This window comes from Sander vitreus, chromosome 5, assembly GCF_031162955.1.
Source record: "Sander vitreus isolate 19-12246 chromosome 5, sanVit1, whole genome shotgun sequence".
NCBI lineage: Eukaryota > Metazoa > Chordata > Actinopteri > Perciformes > Percidae > Sander > Sander vitreus.
The window spans coordinates 14,639,413-14,662,973 of record NC_135859.1 but is presented as its reverse complement, the minus strand read 5'-3'; the positions used below and the strand labels follow the sequence as shown (position 1 = coordinate 14,662,973).

The following is a 23,561-nucleotide window of genomic DNA, read 5'->3' as shown; positions in this document are numbered from 1 at the left end:
TTTCTGCTAAATAAACGTTATGACTATTTCTCCTTTTTTCTAAAATGTCAGTTTTTCAAAATCCCATTTGCTTTCCGTAGCTAAAGATGCTTAAATGTTTTGTGCTGCCTTCTCAGCTGTTGAAAAGATAATTGCATGCATTACGTTTAAGGTGATTGCTATACGCTAATCTCAGTCAAATAATCTGTAATTGGCACTCAATTCAGCAGGGGACCTTGTCTGTTTTTTCTATCTTCTGTCATAATTTGGAGGTATTATTGTAAAGAAAGTTTCAACAAAAGTAAAAACAGGTCAGAGGAGTTCAAGCAATGTAAAGTGTTCTCTTTTGGGCCATTCACGATACGAGGTCTGGTCACTCATGAAGTATAGCTGCTGCTTCTCACAATCGACATGAGGGGGGGGTCACCTCTGTGTCACACAGAAAGCCCACTATTATAGCGTCACCCCTCCAGAAGCTTCTCAGTTCTTCGGCTGTGTTGGGGATGGAAGGGTGGGGGTCTCTGCTCCCCTTCCTGAAGCAGAGCTCTACGCCACTCTATGGAGAAGGGAGCTCGGTGAATAGGCCCCACTCAAGAGGAATAAAGGAACCTCTCCACTGGTTTGTTTTGGAAGCTGTCTTATTGATCTGTCTACCTTGGAATGAATGCATTGCCCTAGTTTTCCCGCTCATATGGACAATGGCACTCAAGGCCTGCATTAAATGGCTCAATGTTATTCCCAGAGAATGACTGTTGTAAATATTAAGAGTAGTTCGGGAGCGTTTGTCGTTTCATTCCTCTATCTACTCCACTAACCTTCCCACTAGAATAGAGAAGCCAAACTAAAGCAAATCGATGGCTGCTGACTGCCTAAATCAATGCCAAGTGGCACAAGGACATGTTTCATAAGTAGACTGATGCTGAAACACAATTACAGTATTATTGAGCGCTGTCATTCAAAGACTATTAAGTCCAGTAAAAAAGACACCATTTTAAATCTTGCCCGATAAGGATTCACGTATAAAACAACTTCACTTTATTCAAGATATTGAAGATTTCTCCATTCTGACACTGTAAAGAATCAGTCACATATTCATTATTCCTGTAAAGAAAAAAAAAACTGTAATTTGCCCGTTCGATTTTTTTTTAAAGCACAGAACGAGTTAAAAAACCGCCATTGTTTTAAACCACATTTCAAGGACTTTTCCTCCTGTCGGCATGATTTGGAGGAAAGGAGAGAATGAGAGTCAACAAGAGGACAGACTAAGTCAATAAACTATTTTACGAGTCTTTGGTGAGGCATCCTCCTGTAGATGTTAGCCATTCTCTTGTATGGGCCAGAGTATATCATCAAACTTCAATGGGAAAACTGACTTGCTGTCATTTTTTTTCAATTTATTGACTTACAAAATTGATCACACATTCAAGTGAACATGGATATATTAAATAGCCAAACTCCTGTTTCTCTGCCGTATTTACAGACTTTGACCAATAAATCCATAAGCTGACCCAATTATGAGCTGTTCTTTTAACACTTAAAACAAACTGCTTATAGATATTTGCTTTGAATTTACCGGTAGTTTACAACAATTTCCCATCTCCCTGATCCTGCTAAGGCCATATATGAAGCCAGTGAGCGCAAACGATAAAATAAAAAAGGGACATAGTAAAGAACATAATTTATTTAAGACAAAATCTAAAGCAGAAATAAATACATGAAAGAACAATGTGATTTACTTTGTGAACTCAACAATGAATAATAAACACTTTCAGTGGTAACAAAGAGAAGAAACATTGCCTCATCAGGTCACTGAATTCTGAAAGTATCCCAGCTACTTCTTAACGGACCAGACCATTAAAAAAAGGTTAATCTGTAAATGATTTGTCAAACACGTCTTCAAAACTGATTTAAGCCATCACACTCTCCCAATAACAAAATAAAGTGTTTGCTGTTAAAATTAGAAATGTTTACAGGCCTTGACATGTGTTATAAATACAAAAACAAAGATAAATCGATCAATACAAATATTGTCATTAGGACAAATTAGATTTAGTTTGAAAGGTAAATTTTACAGATGGTAGTAGACAAGTAAAGAGTTCAGGAAGGGCAGGGGGTGTTAAATTAACTCACCATACAAATCATTTTCATGAAAACAATTTAGAAATTAGGCAGGATAGATACATTCATTATGTGCATATTCCCCATCATTTAAAACAGACAAAACGGAAGCTAAGACTTAAGACATCAGGAGCTAAACAATGTGATATGGTGCGGTTTGATTTTGTAGTACCCTAAGTACAGCTCTATAATATAATAATGAAAAACAAAAAATGCCAGAGAAACACAAGATTGTGTATTCTGTAATTTATCTGGCACCATATACCCTACATTCCTGAATTGACTGGACAATCATATTGGCCCGGTGTATAATTTAGTACAATGACTGTGCATACATTTACCCACCAAAGAGTATGCAGTACAACAGTATGCAAAGACAGTTGATACCGTTAAGTCTTGTTGTGAACCAGAGCTTGTGATTCCCTCCTTATGAAGATGGAATTGCAGAAAACAGAAGGCCACAGAGATGTAGTCCAGTTATAGTTCCAAACACTAGCAGACACCAAATCTATAGCCATTGGGACAGGGAAACAGACTCAATTGGCACCATTTTAAAAACCTAAACGTTTACAAATTCACAATTTGATCCATTAGAAAAAAACAAAAACAAATGTTTGTTCTCAGATGAGTTAAAAAGCAATGGATGGGTAAAAGTAAAAAAGAGAGAAAGCAGAACATAAAGGCGGTAGCTTATCAACAGTTGGTGACATCATCTCCTCTTGATCACAATGCCCTTTCAGATTACAGCTGACCTACAGCAGAGATCCTATACATGCAGACAGACAAGCACATATCTTGACTGAGCCCTCAGTGCTGTCCTCCCTTTAAATCATCTCTGCTGCTCAGAAAAAAAGAGCTTCAAATGCTCTCATAGCTTCTAAAATGACTCAGTTAAATCCAGGGAGGTACGACACCAAATAAACATTTAAATACATCAACTTCAAGTCAATGAGATGTCTCCCCATGAGTTTAACATCTCCTCTTCAGGTGCAGCTTTTCTTCAGTTGTCCACCCTCAGACCCCGTTTAGCCGACAGCCATTCTGGGAACAGGCCGCCCCTCCCTCCTCTTCCTCCCCCTCCTACAGACAGAGACTTTTTAAGACTATTTTAGACACTTCTGTGGTCCGTGGCAATGGATTATAGACATGTGAGTAAAACAGGCAATTTTGCTTAAAAACAAATGATGAAAAGACGCACATGGGACACAAATGTGTCAGTTATCAGTTTCCCCAAAATGTACGAAAACACGAGGAAAACGTAAGGTGATTTTAGGCTAATCACACATTAGCCTCCAAGGACATCTCCAGATTCAATGATATTTTTTCACCTAAATGTAGCTTCTTTACAATGTATCACTGTGGGAAATTAGCCCTATCATGGACTGTGATACAGACTGGAATATAGATGGTTGCATGATTCCTAATGTCAAGGCCTTGCACAGAAGTACCAACCAAACGAAGTCATGCAGAGTACCTCCCGTAGTGGTTCCTGGATAACTCTGCGATGTTATTCTTTGCCAATACTAGCTTAAAGAAACATCAGTGACCACTGAAAATAAAAGGATTTAAATAGGAGGATAACGAACTGAAATTGACTCTGTGCACGTCAGTACATGCACAAAGCGATAGGAGGCTGCATTTAGGACTTTCCGAGGTCAAAAGACATCACGGTGCTGAAGATGTTGATGGATCAAACTCATTACATGAGATCAGTTGTGGAAAAAAAAAAATATGAACAACAACATTAATTAAACTCTCCCCTAACACTGGTGGAATTGCCACACCACATTTCAACACGTAAAATGAATTGTAATCAGCATCTGAGGTACATTATTTTACCTCATTTCAGCCAAATTTCACACAGCAAACTAGACCAATTTAGCATTACTCTGCCTGTTATTAAGCTTTATAAATCTTGCTTTTTAAAACTAAAAAAAAGGTAGTGATCGTTGTAATAAAAACAATGACAAGAGTTCACAGACTCATCTGTGGAGGAAGCACTGGAAGTCGAACCAGGAGCTCTGATGATATGGTCAGTCGTCGAGTTGGTCAAAGAGAGGGAGGGATGGAGGGAGGGAGGGAAGGAGGAGTCGTGGAGCAGAGTCATCAATAGGCCTCTGTTGCCCCCACTCAGTCCTTTCTGTTCAGACCGAACACACAGCAGCCCTGTGGGAGTCTGGCTGCCACTGTGGGGTTGGTGATGCTATGCCGCCATGAGATACTGATGGTAAAAGAGGCCAAAGAGTGAGGTGGAGAAGAGGCATGCAGCAATCCACCAAGTAAAGAAGGAGAAGAGGCCCCGGAAAAGCAAGGGGCTGAAGACAGTCCGCAGGCCTCCCAGGGCCACTGACAGCTGAGCTACTGACGCCCGGGCTCCTGTTTCTACCACTGAAGCTGGTGTTGGGGCTGCTATTGGTGCCGCCCCCATCACAGAGTCAGAGTTCATTTCATAGACGCAAGGCAGGTCTTCTTCAGGATAGACCCACCAGGAGTGTCCACCTGTAATAAATAAGACAATGGAGGAAAACAGCTTGGATTTATGGGAAGGAAAAGAGATATTGTAAACTGGAAAATCATCAAGCAGTGCATGACTCACCTAAGGTTTTTAGCAGCAAAGTTGTGTGCAGCAGCATCACCAGTGGTGCCACATACTGTAGGGCGATCACACACAAGTAGTAAAAAACACGTGCAACCTGGGTGAAATAAGAGAGGAAGAATAGCATTATACTGTAGGGTTTTACACATACTGTTTAACAAAGTATGGTGCAAGACCTGGAGGTTTAACACCAAACACATAGCTGCTTTTTGTTTCTCCTCAAACATCATCAAATGTAGGGATGCAGCATTACACGGAAAATGGTATTTTTAAATGACAGAAACTTTGCCAGACATTTTCTCGCACGGTCTGTTGTAGACCACCACTCTTTCACTAAGTGAAGAAATGAAATTCAACTAAACAGACACTCTTGACAGCACACCTGTATTTGCAGCACCGTATATTCTAATTTGGACTTTAATATTTGACTCGTTGCACATTGTGAACACAAATACGAGTTGTAAGATAGGGTATGCTCATCTGCACTGGCCGGTGTACGGTCAGTACATGTCGGGAAGGGCTTTTAAAAAGAGAAAAATAGGAAAAACTGATGTGTTTGGCCACAACTGATGCCAGTCCCAAACACACTCAATGATAATGTATCCAATTTCCAAGTGCACCACAGGTGGGCTGCATGCCTCCTGCATAATGCATTTCCTGTAGATGGATGACTGAGTTTTGTGCTCTGTTCCTTAATTCACAAAGACAGGGTCCTAAATGTATCTATATTTGCTTTTAAAAAGGGAAATTGGCTTACTACTAAATGTCCCCAACTCTGCAAAAACCTGCAAAGTGACTCCATCTAAGCATTTACTTTGAATCATAACACTGCTCTGCCTCTTAATCCCTTCCAACAGTACGCCACGGGTTAAATGGGATACATTTATCATTTTGTATTTCTAAATTGATGCAGAATTAAAGAAGGGTAAACTAAGGATTATTATATTATATATATATATATATATAATCTTAGTCACCATCTTCTGCAGGTCAACGGTACTTATCCGCCCCGCTTCTTTCTTCATCTGGTCCATGCCCTTCTGGGCCAGGTTGAGGTAGGCCTGCAAATGATGTCTCATCATAGCGAGCCGGAGTATACACATCAGTATGATGGCCCATAACCGCAGCGTATCGTACGTATCCTCAGTCATCCTGGTATTAATAGGAAAGACAGGAGTGAGTGAGACGGTACACATGATGAACCTGAACTCAACACATCATGTATCTGCTATATCATTTGGATATTAAGCAGCGATGATGGGAAGGAAAGATAGTAAGAGCAAAGGAGTCATAAACAACTCAGAAGGAAAAGTAAAAGAGGGTGAAATTGAGAGATAAAAAGGTGAAAAGGGGTTACTGTAACATGAAATCAGGCTTTATCATGTTTGACCTGGATGGTATCACAGCAGAAGGAAGTTGACACGTGACAGAATTCAAACTTGGAACAAATGAAAGAGCTTATCTTAGAATGAATAACCTGCTAACAAATGACAGCAGTTAGAGACACAATAAAGAGCTTTCCTTGAGGTATTTGTTTACAGTCTAATTTGAACCCAAGTAGACAATGTGTGTATTGTCACTTCATCTAAAAGCTGAATACATTGCTTATCTCATTGAACCGTTGTTAATCCTATTTTCATAACTGCCATTTGCATTGTTTACATCCATTTTCCTGCACAAAAGCCACAATACTTTTTATTTTCACAGCTTGCCAATGTTGTCCCATCCCTCGTTTGAATGGCAGGTAATTAGCTTGCTAGATATCAAGGGAGTCCAACTGGCTTGGCTACCAGGTACCGATCAATCAACAGTACACCTTCAGCACACTCGTTTCCAAGAAATGTTAAGGCAATCTCATACATGAGCTACAAAACATTTTACCATTGAGCTCATTATCCCTGCTCAATTATTACAACTATTGGCAAATAATATGATTGGAAACTTTTAAATAACTTGTTTACAAGTTTACAAATAGTAACAAATAACAAAAAGGTTAAATGTCTTCTTATCAAATTAGTTTGCTTTTGACTACGGTTACATATATACATAAGAATGTGTCTAGTCACGGCACGCAGAACATATATTCATAAGTAGGAGAAATGTGATTAATGAAATCAAATGCAATGTGTAAGTGATGTGCCAGAATGGCGACAGAACTTGCAGTGTTGTGTACATCCGGATCAGACATTTAATGGATTGTTGGAACCAGATAATTCCTTTAAAGCTACATTGTGTAAGAAGTTCTCCCATCTAGCGGTGAAATTGTATATGACAACCAACTGAATATTACTTTCTAGCCAGCCCCCCCCCGCCCCACCCCATTCCGAGTGCATTTTAAAGCGTAACTCTTGCCAAAATGCAACCTAGGGTCTTTTTGTGAATGTACCCAAGTCAGACTTTCGTTTAAAAGCATAATTAGGACGGAAACGCCACTTTTTACCGTATTTTCGGTCAAATGGCCTTTTGAATGGGAGTGCTAGGGGCACTTCTATGATAGCATCAAAATCACTATTTTTAAAACACTAAAAAGGCTCCACACAACATGAAACTTTGCTCGAAGTATCACCAGGGGCTCTACACATGAACTCGAGCATTAAGAACATTGTTTGTGTATCCAGAGTTTACTAAAAAGAAAGGATTTGAACAACTCACTGTAGCTGTTGTTTTTCCGGTCGCCGTCCATCTCGCAAGTCAAAAATAGTCGAGGGAGGAGAGTAAAGATGGAAAGCTCCTAAAGCTTAGTTCCATATAAATGCACGGATAATTTATTGTTTTGTCGTTAGTGAAACACAATATTGACCTTGTAGTTGAAAAAGGAGCCTCATATAAGAATGACATTTCCTCCTATGGAGTCCGTTCATTCGCATTCGGAGATCGACTATTTTTGACTGAAAAAAATGGCAGATAGCGTAAACAACAACTGCTAACATGAGTTGCAAGTATCAGTGCTATCGTTATTCTGTATATTGTACGAGATTAAAAGTGTAAGGCAATGTTTACAGCGTAGGAGAGAAGCAACGGAGGTTTGTGTTTTTAATATATTTCTCTGAGCAGTATGAACGATGTCAATGAAACCGAAATGAGCTCTTAGTATCGCCATCGTTTACACGCAGCGTTGTAGCTGTAGCTAGTCTGTGTTACAACTGCACATGACGTGAGCTGCCAGGGAAATCACGACACATTTTTCATCATTGACGCGAGGGAAAGTATGCTAGACGTTGTTCTAGCGTTATGCACAACGATGCTATAGTTAGCCAAACAACTATAAAACTTTGAATTTACACAAATAGGCAGAATTACCTTTTGAGTAGAAAGCAGGCAACTTTGGCGTCACTTTTTAAAATCCTTGCTCCTTATGAGCTCTTTCCATCTTGGAAAAGCCACTCCAATATTAACTTTGGTCTTGTTGCTTTGCCTGTTGCGTTGTCGTTTTAATTTTCTTTTTAACTTCCTTGGCGACTCCGTTACATGTCCTTGAGAATAGGCGCAATCCTCCATTTTCAACAGGCTTTTAAATCTGCCGGCAGTCGCAAGTAATCTCCTCCCCCTCCCTGGCACTGAGTGTAAAAGCGCGAAAGGCGGAGGTATGTCCCTCTTTGGCTAAAGTATTTTAAAGATGAAGGCGCAACATGGCGGCCGTCATTCGAGCGACTCGCTCGTATGTTTTCTGAATGATTCTGAATGGCAGATTCTACGTGTATGAGAATACTTTGATTAGTTGGTGGAAGTAATTACACATGAATGAGCACATATTTGTGAAAGAACAAAAGGGGTTTTTGCTAAGAATCAACTCAAAAAATTACACAATGGAGCTTTAACTTACAAAGGCACATTCTCCTTCTCCAGAGTGGGGTTCATTAGGTAGTCCTTGGTAATGGGCTTCACCCACAACAGGACCATGATAAGAGGGGAGAGGAAGTTGATATGAAGCAGAGTCCTATAGAAAAAGGAAGGTGAAGGAGAAGATGCCCAGTTAGACCAATAATAATGCTAGACGCTGAAAAACTTCCAACAACTTGTCCGCCTCTACAGCAAGTGTCTCAGAAGACTTCTGATAATTACAGAAATATTTGACCGCTGAAGGAAACCCAAAGAGTGATAAAAGGCATTTTTCATCTCAATTTGAAGTTAACATAATGAGAACTAAGGTCCATGCTATCAATGCAACTTTCCACGAGAGGGGTGAGAAGATAACCAAGCCACAGATTATGAAGGGTTTGAGAGATAATCCCTGCTAGTGACAGTGTCTGAGGATGTAAGCTCATGACAGTTAAGAGGGGGGAATGGAAGAGGAGGCAATTTTGGAGAGTCTGCTATGCCAAAGTGGATTATCTAGATGCGACGTGCTCCCTGCTCTGCACCCCCTATCATGGTCATAGACATACCACCCAGTGAGTTCTGAAATAGAAATCTGTCCCAACTGAGGAAGTCTTCATCTGACTCATAGGGTGCTCTCTCGTATCTGACACACTCTGAATAGTGGGAGACAAGTACAACGGGACTATATTTGGCTTCTTGGTACTCCAAGATGGGGCAGTCAGGTACTTGAGCACTGTTAGTGGCCAATTTGAGCACATTCTGTATTAATGAAGCCGAGAACACCTTTTCCCATATAAAACTATCCTAAAGCAGTTTCCATCATCATCAGAAACATGTATATTCCAGTGAACAATTAATTCATTTATGTGAGATGAAATGAAAGTTATAGGTTTTCATCCAAAAATGCCACCGAAAATGAGTGAGGATAAACATTTGGAACGTACACACTAAAGGCTGAGCCTAGAAAAGGGTCACTAAAGCAGCTGTGCAGCTAGCAAAAGTAAAAAAAAAAACTAAAGCACAATTTTTTTCCCTGACCAGGAACAGATTTAAAAGTTGCATTTCAACAAAGATTTCCTTGACTTTGCACCGTTTCTGCCCTTATTATTAAGGATAAGGAAGACATCAAATGTATTAAATGAAGAACACATGAGTGGACCCAAAAATGAAGACAATTCCTGCAGTGGACTCACTGTGTAAATTTGGCTGTGGTCAGATTGAGTGCATCTAGGTGCATCTGGGCCAACCGTAGACCGGGGAAAGTTAAAAATGCTCCAATCAGGGAGCAGAGCAGGGCCAGGATCAGCTTGAAGGTAAGTTTAGATATGGGACCCCTGTGAAAGAGAAAACGCATAGTGAGATAATACTGTAGTTTCATCGTCATTCGTCATAAAGAATTCATGAAGGCTGAGAAAACAAAAATGATACTGTGAGAATACGGATACTTACTGGGACTCTAAGCCCTGGTGCTCCAGAAACTGTAGAGCACTGTCAGAGAAGTTTGCAAAACCTAGAAATGAAGAAATGTTTTAGAGTGACTCACTCACTGGGGCCAAAAGTAATAACATTTGGTTGTTACCAACAGGGTGATTTGTGAAAGAAAAGCATTGTGAAGCACTCGCCTGTCTCCAGACCGAACTCCAGGTAGTTTTCAGTGACAATGAGAATGGCCATGGCTTTGACAAAAAAGAAGAAAGCAAAAGTAATGCAGAGGGAACGTTCCCCTCCTTCCTCCAGCTTGAAATAGTGGGCCGTTAGAGAGAAAAGGGTCTTGCTGTGGGGACAGAGTCAAGGAAAAACATCTCCAGCAGCCCACTGGCATATAAAGCAAATCCCAACTGCTTTGTAGATATATTTGCAATGCCTTGTACAGGTTTAAGGGGAACAGAAATATGTCTTAGCAATCAACCAATACATCTTTTCTTAGAACATAGCTATTCACCACACAAAATGTGTTTCACTTTTACACAAGTACTGTACAAAGTTTGTACATTCTTACAGGCCCCCGTGCAAACCCAGGAACCCTTAATGCCACACAAACCCTGCTTCCCATCACATGTGGGTACGTGAGGGTCTTTGGCATCAATGCATGTCATTGAGGATGTAATAGTATTTAAGTGTGTCCCCGTCAACCTTGACCAGTAAGCTAAGCTAAGCATTTTCTAAAGCAAACCCTGTTTGCCAAGGAGATACAAGTTTCAGTTTCTGCGACACTTCAGGTGACAGCATGGCAAAACTTTCACTCCCTTTTAGTCCATTTTTAAGAATGGTATTCAATCCAGTGGAGTCTCCCACCCTTATATTCAGTACTGTGAAGACAGCTGTATAAACACTAGTCACAGTTTGCCAGACCATCCACACGCTGCGGAGCGGAGGAGGGTCTGGCTAGTCCACACAGCATTCCGGGATGGGAGAAAAACGTGCTCTGGTTTATTGGCATAAAAGCAGTTGTGCGAGAGAAAACTCAGATTGGACAGATAGACTAGCTAGCTGTCTCAATTTACCCTGCAGAGATCTGAGGAACAGTTAACCATAGTCTTCATAAATCCACCGGAGTTTAAAATTCCAACACAAAGAAAGCGGATGGGAACGGACATCAGTGAAAATGCATGCATCCCGGTGACAAGTGAAGTCAAGGATATAGACTATATACACACTAACCAGACAAGTTCGAGCCAGCATGATTTTGAAAAGAGATGTTTAAGCTATCATGTGGTGGACTACAATTAATATACCACAGGGTTGGCCTGTCAACATTGGCCAAAGGTGAGGGTATGCAGTCACAGTTATACATCTCAGTAAACAAGGGGAAAAGCAAGCTACCATTACATGCAGATACTTGAAAAGCAACAGCATGCTGCTCCAGGGTAATCAGTGAAGGTTAAGGCAGTAGAGCTGGCAAGAGTCTTAAACATATCATCAGAGCTGAAATAGGAAAACTGAAATCAAGTGTCTCATTAACACTTATATTGAGCTTACATATTCCCTCATCTTCATAGTGCCATTTCATCTAGTCCCCAGTCTGTCCTTTTCCCCCCCTAAGCATATCAGTCTGTTGGGCTGTGAAAATTGGGCCTCCAATCTCCGACGTAGGCAGGAAATGACACACCATCTGACCGCGCTGCACTGACGACCAGTAGCACTGGAATGATTGATCCCTGTGGTTGGTGGCAAGGATAATGCATATCATTTAAACATCATTCAGCATAGCAAAATAGCAGGTAGCTGTGGAGGATAAAGGTCCTGGCGGTCAGGCCAGTAGGAGCTTTAGCAGGCATTTTATAGTCTCTTTCTGCCTCTGCTGCATCCACACAATCAAGCTGGAATGATATGCTCTCTTATAGACAAAGAGATGTTAACCTATGACATATATAGGATGGTGGTGAAGAATGTAAAGTGAAAATAATGAAAAATGTGTGAGTGCAGAGGAGAGTCCAATGAAAACAGGTTTGTTCAGCTGAAACCTCAAAGGTTAACCCTTCTACATAACATACAGCATAAATAGGTTATCAATTTAAAAAACAGTTTACACCAAAACACAGATGAGATTTGACATTCTCATGAAAAAAGGCTAACCAAGATGTAGAAAGTGACTGATGTAAGGATACATGACAAAAGCGAGTACTAGCAGGCACCAGACCACACTGATGTTCATCTCTCCCGAGGGCTGAGCCACACTGTAGTAGAGTTCCGTTATCAGATAGACCACAGTTGCCGCTACTGTGAAATCCACCAGCCACTGGAACTCTGGGAAGTAGTGTAACGCTGGGGGCATAGAGAGTTTATTTTTACCTAAATATTCAATAATAAAACATGCACAGCACAGTACATGCAAACGTTAAGAGTGCGTGATTGAAAGTTACTATTAAATGCTCTTTATTAGACATTTGTTCGCTTAGATAGATACCTAATGTGTCGACTTCTGTGATGCATTTTGTCTCCAGCTGTAAGTCTATGTCCTTGGGAACGGTAAGTGGCTTATTGTCTATGTGACCATTGTACTTCCTAGGGCAAAGAAGAGAGAGCAGCGAAACAACAACTAGGGTCAGGATAACAGAAACGAGCAACTGAAAAATGCAAGTAAACAGATTTATAGAAGATTAACATTTTTTTATCCTGGGAAAAGATACAAACTATAAAACACATGATTATGCTGAAAGAGATCATTTTAGTGGAGTCATCCAAATGTAATAGTTGGCAGAGGTCTAGTTACTTTTGTTACTACTAATACTCCTGGACTACTCCCATGACAAGGGGGGGCAATACATAGGCAGTGCTAAATCGCTAACAGCAGGCAAATAAAGAGCAGTTCTTTAGGCTTGAAGAGCTGTCTGGTGGGCCTCCTTAGTTCTGGGCTTTGTTTGTTCAGCCCTGTGTGTGTGCTGGATTCACTGGACAATACCACTGTAAGACTCTAGGGCCAAACATGCCCTGGACAGATTTCATTTGTGAGGCACCTGACGGGAAAAAAAGGGGCTCAGCTTGACCCCTGACTGAGGGAGTCAGTTAACAAAGGGAACGGAGCTGCATGGCACGAGCTGGCAAAAGGATAGTGGTCCATCTTTTTCTTTAAGGGATTACTGAACAGGTGGTGCTAGAGAGCCTTGACCTGCCTCACACAGGGTCAGAGAAAGGACTGCGCTACAAAACTGCCTAAGTTAGGAGCTGGACACCGTGAGGAACAGTAAGGATTAACTTTCAGTTACAGCTTCAATTTACATTCACATTGAAAAGGAGACTACAAAGGAAACAACACTTAATTCATGTGTTCAGCATATGGTTCAACTTCCACCTGCAGCCCGAAAGGTTGAATAGTAGTTTTTTTTTTTTTTTTTTTAATGGCAAAGTAGTCTTGATGGAAACTCATCTTCCAGAATCAAAGCTTGACATATGACCACTTTGAAGACATAATGCTGTTTGGGAAACTTTGATTTCAGAGAAGATGCAATCCTTTTTAAAGTGTCATCTCCTTAAAATAGCCTAATAGTAATGGCTCAAAAAAAAAATAAAACAGGACCAACTTTCCTCACATCCACTAGACGGGGCCACTTCTAAGCCCAGTCGCTCTAAGCCTTGACGAAGAGCCATAAAGGAACAAAACAACAAAAACAGACTTCTGTCTCCTTACTTCAAACAGGCTTTAAATGAGCCAAATAAACACATTGGCTTCATCGGTTTGCCGACATGCCTGTGGTCTCCATCCATCTCAAATGTCTGCTTCTCATCTTTTCTTTCCTCTCTGATGAAAGGGGTGCCTTTCGTACCTCCTCTGTGCCACTGCATTTCCCCAACCCCCAAACAATAGCTCTTCTTCATTCCAGCCCCCCCCCCCATTCTACCTACCTGTCTTTCTTCTTCTGTCCTTTTTGTTTCCCAGCTAAGCTCCTCAACTCATCTTCCGTAGGGTGCTGATACCACCGCAGACTGCGAACAAAGAAAAGGAGAGAGATGTGGAATCAGGCTCAGACATGGTCAGAGAAGGAATGAATCAAAAGGGGACACAATAAAGCAGATATTTCAAAACAAAATAAACACTGAAGCTAGGATTTGTTGACTTACTATGCAATCATTAAAACATACAATGTAAAAATATTTATCTTATTGATTCTGAAGTATGGAAATAGTAGGTAAAGTGATTTGAACTTAAACAGGAGACACATTTCATAATCACTTGTCTGTTCACTTGGGGAATACACTGACTTAAATTGCTTTTACATCACACCTTAAAGCAATAATATTAAAAACCGCATTGGAACATTCTCTTGAAAGCAGTGACATCAAGTCTTGATTCTATGAACATGACTCAAAGCCTACATTTGTAGCAGATCTGAGCTTTATCACACACACACACACACACACACACACCCCTAAATAAGCACTTGCGAGAGGCTTTACAACAGAAAGGTCCTTAAGGAATGAGTATGAAATAGGAGCTAATTTAATAGCATCTATTTGAAGACGAACATTTCAGGCACCCTCCTTAACTTTGTTTAGAAACCCTCTTGTCAGAGCATCTTAAGAAGCACTCTGCGTGGTAGAGGAGGATAGAAGGAGCACAGCTCGTACATGTACCCCTTGTACATGTATTTATTATGGAAAAAATATTCTGGAGGGACGCTCGAGGACTTCTGCTTAGGCCAAAAGTTTTCTAAAACATTTTCAACACTGCACTGAAAATAAACAAATATGAATTATTAAATGTGTTCCAAGAAGTTGTTTACTGGAAAACATATGTGGCACTAATTAGAGGAAAGGAGGCGGGTGCTTTTATTTATATGCACCGTCCTCTCGGGTCATCCCAATATTTTGATGGTCTTTAGTCTTTGCAGTATGATTTAATGATTCTTTTTCTTCTCCTATCCAAACCCTTTTGAACATTCTGCCGTCTGAGTAAACATTTTGATTCCCATTGTTCTGGACTCGTTTTGAACTGAACTTCTCAGGAGGCAAGTAAACTGAAGAAATGAAACAGTAGCATTTAGAGAAACTATCTGAAACCGCATCAGTAGGATTCTGCATTACCTGCCACTGCAGAGTAGCCATCTTGCGAAGGAATAATGAGGTATGATTTTCTGAATTACACTGGCCATTACCATGGTAACCACCAGCTGCACGCCGATCACACCCTGTGGAAATAGGATGGGAGGTTTAAATTCACATTCAAATAGTAATTATACATGCCATAAAGCACTTACACATTTGACGTACAGGTAGGTTTATACAGACTTAAAGGCTGAAGAATATCTTCCAATTGTACCTTAGAAAGTGCTTCAACTGCAATTTGAAGACGGAAATTCTACAACCAATCTCAGATCAAAAGGTTATGGCATCTCATATACCATCTAGCAACATCAACAAACTGTATATATGTGGTATTAAACTAACTTTAGCACGGCCTCTAGTGTTTCTGAGGATGATTCATTGGCGAGAGATTGTGATCTTATTTGACTGAGTTGAGGTAGGTTGTTAGTGGTGGTGTTTTGACAATGAAATTTGGCATTTGATGGTCCCAAGAAAAGGATATTGTAATACTTGTACTGACCATGACCACTGACGGTTACTATAGCTCGACCATCGGGCCAAAAGTTCCACTTGGAAACAAAATCTAGTTGTGCATTGCAATGAATGTCCTAAGCACATTCATGGTCTGCATGGCTCTTTCCTCTAGGTGAGGCGTTTGATTAATTATGCAGCCAATAACAAAGCATACGCTACATGGTAAAACCCTTCTACATTAAACACCACAGTGTGTTTTCTTTGTAAATACTGTTGAGGGGAAAGTTGTTGAAAGATTAGGCTCCACAACCCTGATTAGGATCCAGAGCTCAAACACAGAATGTCCTTCATTTCACTCTATAGAACCCAGGAGTTAAACACTTCAGTGTTATTCAGTCAAAACAAAAATATGAATCAGGCCATGTTAGATTCCTCATAGCACTTTTTCTTTTTCTATTTTACCTGAAGCCAATATGTGTTTAATGTGGCAACTAAAAAGGACCCCAGAGTTGGTGAACCACAAAGAGAATGTGGCATCTTTTAGGCTACCAACATACTTAAATCATTTTTTTTTAAACACATCAGCTTTTCAAATGTTTCATTATACAGGATTAAAATATGAACTAACCAACTACTCGAATTTGAGTAAATTTAGTGGTGCAAAGACAATGTTCACTAAATTATACTCTGTCTGCAACATCTGTCACAATGTCAGCCTCCATTTGCCCAATAAAATGAACAGCCAACACTCCTGTGGTAGGTACCCAAAGATTTAGCAACATAAGGAGCTCAATATCAACCCAGCACACTAAGATCAATATTCACTTAGGCTTAAGAGGCCAGAATCATTCCCATCATGGTGCGCTTTTATCCTTTCACTGTAGGTAAGGTCTGTGGGGTGGCCTATCTTTTTGGAAATCAGTGGGGATCATTGATATCTGTGCCTACACACACACACACACACACACACACTTGAGCAAAGAGAACCAATTAGCCAACTAATCTCCAATAAGTTTTATTTTTCTCTTTTACAGTCTTATATCTGTACTAGCACCCGGGCATGTACCAGTCAATCTACACTTGCGAAAGCCCATCACCTTAAAATAAATAAATCCTGTAGCTGTCTTTGTTTTCTCAACATGATCATCATATTAGGCTAAACAAAATGGCCTGCCCTAACTCAACTCTACTCAATAGAGCTATTCTAAATTGTCCTTTAATTTGTTAAATTGTTCTTTTAGTGTGAATACGTAACGTATTCACACTAAAAGAACAATTTAGAATGCTAATTTCATGTTGCCTAATGTGCGCTTTGGTGGTAATTTGAGTGTAGTCGGTCCATTAAGACATACGTTTTTCATAGAATGGAAAAAAAAAAGTAAAATACAGACTCTGCTGACATGCAGATTCTGAAAATGTGTCCTCTGGGTCAGTCCGTCATCTAGCGGGTGCTTGGCCTTTCTTGGGCAGCATAAAGAATACTGTATGTCTATTAGTTATTAGTAATATTCATGTCTAGGTGTCGTGTCTTTCTTTTCTTACTTAGCCACACAATATCTTTCCAGCAACAAACACTGATTAAAAGATGCCCCAGCTCACCATTTTCTGGTTTTCTGTTTACTTAAAGTACTCATATTATGCTCATTTTCAGGTTCATAATTGTATTTTGAGGTTGTACCAGAATAGGTTTAGATGGTTGAATTTTCAAAAAACACCATATTTGTGTTGTACTGCTCATTAATGCAGCTCCTCTTTTCACCCTGTGTTCAGGTCTCCGTTTTAGCTACAGAGTGAGAGCTCTCACTGCTGTAACATCTTTGTTGGCAGTCGCACATGCACAGTAGCTACGTAAGATCACATCATCTAGCTAGCTGTTTGTTTCTACAACTTCAGTAGTACAAGCCAGGATTAGCCGGAAAACTTCTTCTAAACGAGGGCACACTTCCAACTTTGCGTGGAATACCTGCAGAACAGGGACATGTAAGTAGTTCTTTTGTAGATTATGGTGAACTAGTGTGTGTTGTAGCAGTGTTTTGTCATTCAGAACGAGCTAGCATGCTACGGTTAGCCACCTCGTTTTGGCTATTGACGTATAAAGCCCTGCCGATTTTGAACAGCTCACCCGGAGACTGAAGGCAGTGCACACTCAGAAACCGTATCTCACTCAAAACAGCATGGGTGGTTTTTTCCCCAAGTTTGTATGCATATGGAAGCACCAGAGACACAAAAGAACACTCCAAATCCCAGAAAAAGTGATTTTTTTTCATAATATGGGCACTTTAAGCTTTCAGATCATTCTCAATGGGCCTTTACTTAAATATTGCACAACACATTGGGTTTTGGGCTGCATTGCAATTAGTTGAACATGGTAACCTAATCTCATATTAGGGATGTCACAAGACCGGGTACTTCGGTACCAAGTCGATGCCAACATTCTAAAAAAGGTGATGGTACTCGTTTTTCTACAGTACCGTAGGTACCAGGGGATGCAATTCTTCCAGACCTGCCGGGGGCAGTATACGCCTACAAGTGTTCTAGTCTGCCGTTAAATGCTGGCGAAGAAGAAGAACGCCCACCATCATCTCCGTTGCCGTGCACGACAGCTTGACCGCAGTCAGCCTCTGGCTTTACCGTAACATTACATCTACAGCAACAGCTTTCCCAACTTCAACTGGAGCTCGCAAAACGAAAGTAAAGTCTGTTTCTCTCTACCGTTGTCTGTCACTGCCTAACGTTAGTTCTGATAGCTGACTTTAGCTAACTTCAGCGCTTGTTTTAGCGGACATCTATAACGTCAGTTAAAGGGGCTAAATGGAACTTTCAGTTTGTGTGGCTCAGACTGCTGTAGGTGTAGGAGGAGGAAGTGAATGATACCTAGACAGGACAGGTGATGAGGACAGGCCTGTACACTAGACCTAGATTTTAGATTGGTCATGGGGATCCCCAGTGTCACTCAGCATGGAGTAAGCTCCAAAAGCTAAAGTCAATACCTCTTCTGGAGTCACAGAGGGGAGAGTGGGTGCCATTAATTTGGCATTTATACTCGCTAAGATGTGATGCGTGACCAAACACAACCTCTCTGACTCAAGACATTCTCCATGTGAGTAATGGTCATGCTATATAGGCCAAGGTGGATGCTGACCACTCTCTGTGGGGGCCCTGCTAGGATCTCAGGCCTGGGGGAAATTGAGCCAGCATGGCCTCTCTTATCTTTCCCAGTCCGCTTGACCCCTTTCCCACAACAACCAAATGAAATCTGTAGGGGGTAGGGAGTGGGAGCTGCAGTGATAACCATCATCCATAAGAGCTCAAACACCTCACTACTATTTTGTCCATAAAACTAACTTTGAAGCAGCAAAACACCTTAGCGACCGATGCTTCCCTGGTTTCATTCATCTTGACTACTCTTGGGTGTGTTTAATCCTTCTCTGTAAACTGTTCAACTATTGAGTGTTGAAAATCAGACTACACTTTCTAATAGCAATATTGCAGCTGTGGTTAGAGATTGGACATACTGTAAGCTATATAAATAAAAAATGGGTCTAATATCGTATTGTAGTAAGAGACTAGGGGACACCCTGGATGTTTTTCATTTCTGTGAAATACTGTAGCTTAGGTTGTTCTTGCCGCCCCTTCCATAGTATTACAGTATACCCTGGTGGTGCTACAACAAAATGGAAATGTGCAGACTTTACCTTATTGTTCTACCTGCTTGATTTGAAGCATTAATGAGTACCTGCCTGGCAACTATTGTCCTCCTGTCCAAACTGCTGTCACAGATCAGCAGTTTGTGGACATTGTGATTGTATTATATGAAGAATAATACAAATCAACTCACCTACATAGTCATACCACTAATCCAAACAAAATAAAATAAACCTCTAAGATAAACTCCCCGATTGTGTTTGAGCTCCCCCAAATTGTTAAATAGCACCCCACCTTACTGTTGATATTGTCAAAATGACTTGTTTGCCAAAAGGTGCTGGGCGATATATAGATAAAATCAAATATCACGATATTCGTGACCAAATACCTTGATGTCGATATTGCGCCGATATTGTATGGTTGACTATTGCTTCAACAAAATGTTATTTACACAATGAGATTTTTGATAAATAATCTCCAGAAATGATTTAATGACTTAGTGGATAACGGTAAATAATAGAACAGCTAGAACAGTCTGGTAAGTTCAGAAAATGACATCACTTTACTGTAATGCAGCCTTTAAAATCAGTAAAATACAACACTTAACCATATTACGATATCCAAAATCTAAGACGATATCTAGTCTCATATCACGATATCGATATAACATTGATATACTGCCCAGCCCTATTTGCCAGTTGTGTGGAGATTCAAAACACCAACTGTGTTTTAGAGGGACATTTGGGGATCATTGGGTGCTATAACAAATTCACACTTGTGAAATTACAAAAACATTACAGCAAATTAGCTTAACACTTCCTCTGAGGGCATCCTGAGGTCAAACTGCAAGTCAGGTAGGTGAACACACCTTGACTTTTTCCAAAGGTATCCTGCTGCCAGCTGCATGGCATGCTTAACTTACTGCTTATTGGTATGAATCATACTTGTACATATAACTTATCTTTAACCTCTCACTTTACCCTGCAACGCTAGCTAATGTCAGTACTGTATGTGAGTGAATACCGATTAAAACAGTAACGTTATCCTAACGCTAGCTAACTAGCTAAAGAGCTAGCGTTACACTCACTAGCCGGCCGGTTACAAGAACCTGCTGTGGCTAGCAAGCTAAGCTAACGTTACAATGCAATCACAATAACCAATTGGCTGAAAACATAAATTGGTCAACAACGTCGCAGTAGATGTCCGCATGAAAACTGATATTAACAACTAATCCTCTATCAATGAAGTGCGACAAATGAGAGAAAGCGTTGCGTTCAGGTGCTCGCTGCTGTCACACTCACCATGTTGATGCAGTGCAGCTGAAACGGACTCTACCCCAACAACACTGAGCACCCCGAGTCGGAAATCAAGCGGCGAGGAGCACATAAGCCCTTCTTGCGATGGGTATGCACACAATGAAGGGGTTTCTCATTCAAAGTGCACCGTATCCTTGCAGAGATGGGTTACATCGTCAAAAATCAATGGATTCAACCTCCGCTCCCAAGTATTTTCAACTGCAGTAGAGGTCACGCTAAAACTCTGGGAAAGAAGTTGCCTTCAGATATGCCTGTACACAAAGAGTAAATTACGGTATATTTCATTATTCCCACTCTCACAAATGCAATTCGAACTATGATTATAAAATAAACTCAGTGTGTGTGTATGTGCCTTCTCGTTCCTAATTTGACTTAAAAATGACATAGATGTGTCATTTTATATAGGATTAGACAGGACCACTATAAACATTCACTAGGACCGCCGCAACCGGAAGAGCCGCATCGCACCCTGAGCGCACCAAACATGACAGATGTACCGATCAGTAGTACCTGCATCATATGTCTGACTGGCAGTGGGCACTTAGACGAGTAACGTTAGGAAAATAATACAGTCTCCTAGTTTCTGCTTTTGTTGTTCTGCCTTTCGGAATGTGTTTATTGACAGCATGCTGTCTTTTCGGCTGTATCAATTAGTAGGCTAAATGATGATCAAGCACTGTTGGCTGTCTCTACCCTGAGGTGACTGTGTTAAGGGAGGCTTGAGCCTCAGAATCTTTGTTACTGTGACATTATAAAGTCATATAAAGTAATTAACTGTAAGTCAAGTCACACAATATACGGATAATAAAAACAGGCTACAGTGATGTAGGCCTAACCAGAGCCATTTCTCTATCACTCTGGGCCTAACTAACTACCTGAAACTCTTTAGAAAGACTCAAATGCATCATATGTAGGCTACCTTAAAACCTGTGGTCAGAGAAAACGGAACAGAAACGACAAAGAGTCAGCTTTTAGTGTTTGTATTTTAACATCCATGATCATAATGCATGGCAGTAGGCTAATTCAATGACTATTAATGTTGTCATTATTGTATTTTTAGTTTACTGACATTTAACATGAAATCCTAATAATGCACATTCTTCTAGCTGAGCTGATGGGATACCATATCACTAGAATTGTACCTCGTACGATTTCAGGTTTAAAAAAAAACAAAAAAAAACTGATTGATTGATAACTTACATAAGTTACACTGTTTTGGTGAACAGGGAATATAAGAGCCTAGGTTGTTTGTTTTTTTGTGAGTGGGAGGTGCAAACTCGTTGTACATTGGCATAAGCAGCTCTAATGGTTTTTGTTACCATTTTGTCATACATTGTAGTTTTCCACCACTATATCTGGAATTTATATTTTATTTTGTACTCCTATGCTTGTATCTGAAAGTTAGACATACTTGATTTCTTTTGCAGAACACAGTCTGGCATTTGCACATTAGGTTCTGCTGGATTTTTTAGTACAGTTAGACATAGTGACATCTGTGTCACTTACATTAAAATAGCGTACTTACACAACAAATTAATTAAATTCTCTAATAAATCAATAAAATACTCAAAAGGTAACATTTTAACATTGACAATACTTTTAATACTTAGTTACATTGTAGGTCATTGTTCATACTTTCATATACACTTTTTTTAATGCAGGACTCAGTATATTTCATATCAAGTACTTTTCTATCAAGTAAATACTTTGAGTACTTTTACCACCTCTTCAAATGAGATTGTGTTGTATAATGTGTTTGTATAAACAGTTTACTGTCAGTGGCATTACTTACAGTAACTCCCCTGATCACTATTTTTATTTTATCTAAAATTAGACTTTTTTCTTTTGCTTTTAGCAGTGGGTGTGAGTTCTTCTCATAGCGTACTATATTTAGGAGAAAATGAGGCACATCAACTGCCAAAAGTACACAGTACATTAATTAAAAAAGTGTAATAATTACAGCATGGTTCAGACACAATCAAATGCTGAACACTCAAACAAAGAGTACACATGTTTTGTGCATATGTGTTTGCAACTGTACACGGAGTGGCATGTACATCAACATGGGTGGAAAAAGGCTAGGCTGTATTTGCACATGCGCATATGTTTGCTAAGTCCTCCTCTCTTATTGCAGGGATACCTTCCCCACCCCCTTGATGCATCGTACCAGCCCCTCGTGGCATGTAGACAGGCGCACACACTGCAGGAGTGTGCTTCTACACCATCCTGATCTACTCTCTTGCACATTTCCCCTGATAAATGTTTTTAAAATTCAGCCCTGAGGTCTATGAGGTATCTTTCCAAAGATTGCTATTCACTAATGATGATGTCAGCAATGAATGCAATTAACTTAAAGCGATGCAGTAATTCACATGAGAATTATAATTTGTTTCATAAAGACACAAACTCTTAGCGATTTTGAAGACATGATGTCGTTTCACAAAAGTGGCTCTAGAGAGACACTGACAATGTTTTATTTCAGTATCTGGGTTATTCCATACATTTCACACTGATTTCTTTTTCATTTATAATTGAAGGGAGTCTCGTACTGTACATTCTCCTCGTTGTATTCCATATCACACTCAGCACTATTACTGCTGCTGTTTGAACTCTATTCTCTCTGGAGCTTGTGGTTTTTTATTCTTTTCTTATTCAGTGTTGTGTGTTCTTTTTAGTCAGGCTTGTTATTTTTAGATGAAACATAATAGCCAGGATCTTCAGTGTGGTGAGAGTTTCACACCCCTTCCTAGTGTTTAATCCGTATGACATCTCCTCTGTGCCTACTGGTTCCTTTGAGTTTCAACTCACAAGCCTTACAATATAAATAAAGATGATGAGAATATTACAGTGAAAATCTCAGCCTAGTCAATCAAATAGACTCATTGTTCAATGTCACGATTCATTTTTAATGGCAGCGCTTTTTGTGTGTGAGTACTGGTGAGCATTATACATTGTTTCCTTCTTTTATTAATCAAACAACAGTTTGAAATGTGTGTCACTGATCTCAGCAGTATACCTCGAAGCAGAGTGGGAAAGTGGAACAAAAACCCATGTCAACTCGTCACCAGTAAGACTCAAAATGGTTCGGAATG

The 23,561-nt window shown here is 40.1% G+C and overlaps 1 protein-coding gene and 1 long non-coding RNA gene across 2 annotated transcripts; one reads left to right on the top strand and one right to left on the bottom strand.

Annotated features, from left to right (window-relative positions):
- Positions 1-1,645: 1,645 nt before the first annotated feature.
- tmem161b (transmembrane protein 161B) lies at positions 1,646-20,698 on the bottom strand. Its single transcript, XM_078250517.1, has 12 exons — positions 20,455-20,698; positions 15,035-15,138; positions 13,856-13,936; positions 12,420-12,517; positions 12,121-12,277; positions 10,135-10,286; positions 9,962-10,022; positions 9,706-9,846; positions 8,517-8,630; positions 5,671-5,845; positions 4,694-4,790; positions 1,646-4,596 (listed from the first exon to the last, which is right to left on the bottom strand). The coding sequence occupies exons 1-12, from the start codon at positions 20,455-20,457 to the stop codon at positions 4,301-4,303; spliced, it is 1,479 nt and encodes a 492-aa protein (XP_078106643.1). The 5' UTR covers positions 20,458-20,698; the 3' UTR covers positions 1,646-4,300.
- Positions 20,699-20,933: 235 nt separating this feature from the next.
- On the top strand, positions 20,934-23,314 carry LOC144517607 (uncharacterized). Its single transcript, XR_013501952.1, has 2 exons — positions 20,934-21,168; positions 22,604-23,314. It is a non-coding gene; the product is annotated as an uncharacterized LOC144517607 (long non-coding RNA).
- Positions 23,315-23,561: the final 247 nt, after the last annotated feature.

What these genes read in the sequence shown, in the direction of transcription:
- tmem161b (XM_078250517.1), bottom strand. An exon ending in CTAGTACTCGCTTTTGTCAT is followed by an intron (nt 10,287 to 12,120) that starts GTATCCTTACAT and finishes CTGTCCCCACAG; the next exon opens with CAAGACCCTTTTCTCTCTAA. An exon ending in GGAGTTCGGTCTGGAGACAG is followed by an intron (nt 10,023 to 10,134) that starts GCGAGTGCTTCA and finishes CTTCATTTCTAG; the next exon opens with GTTTTGCAAACTTCTCTGAC.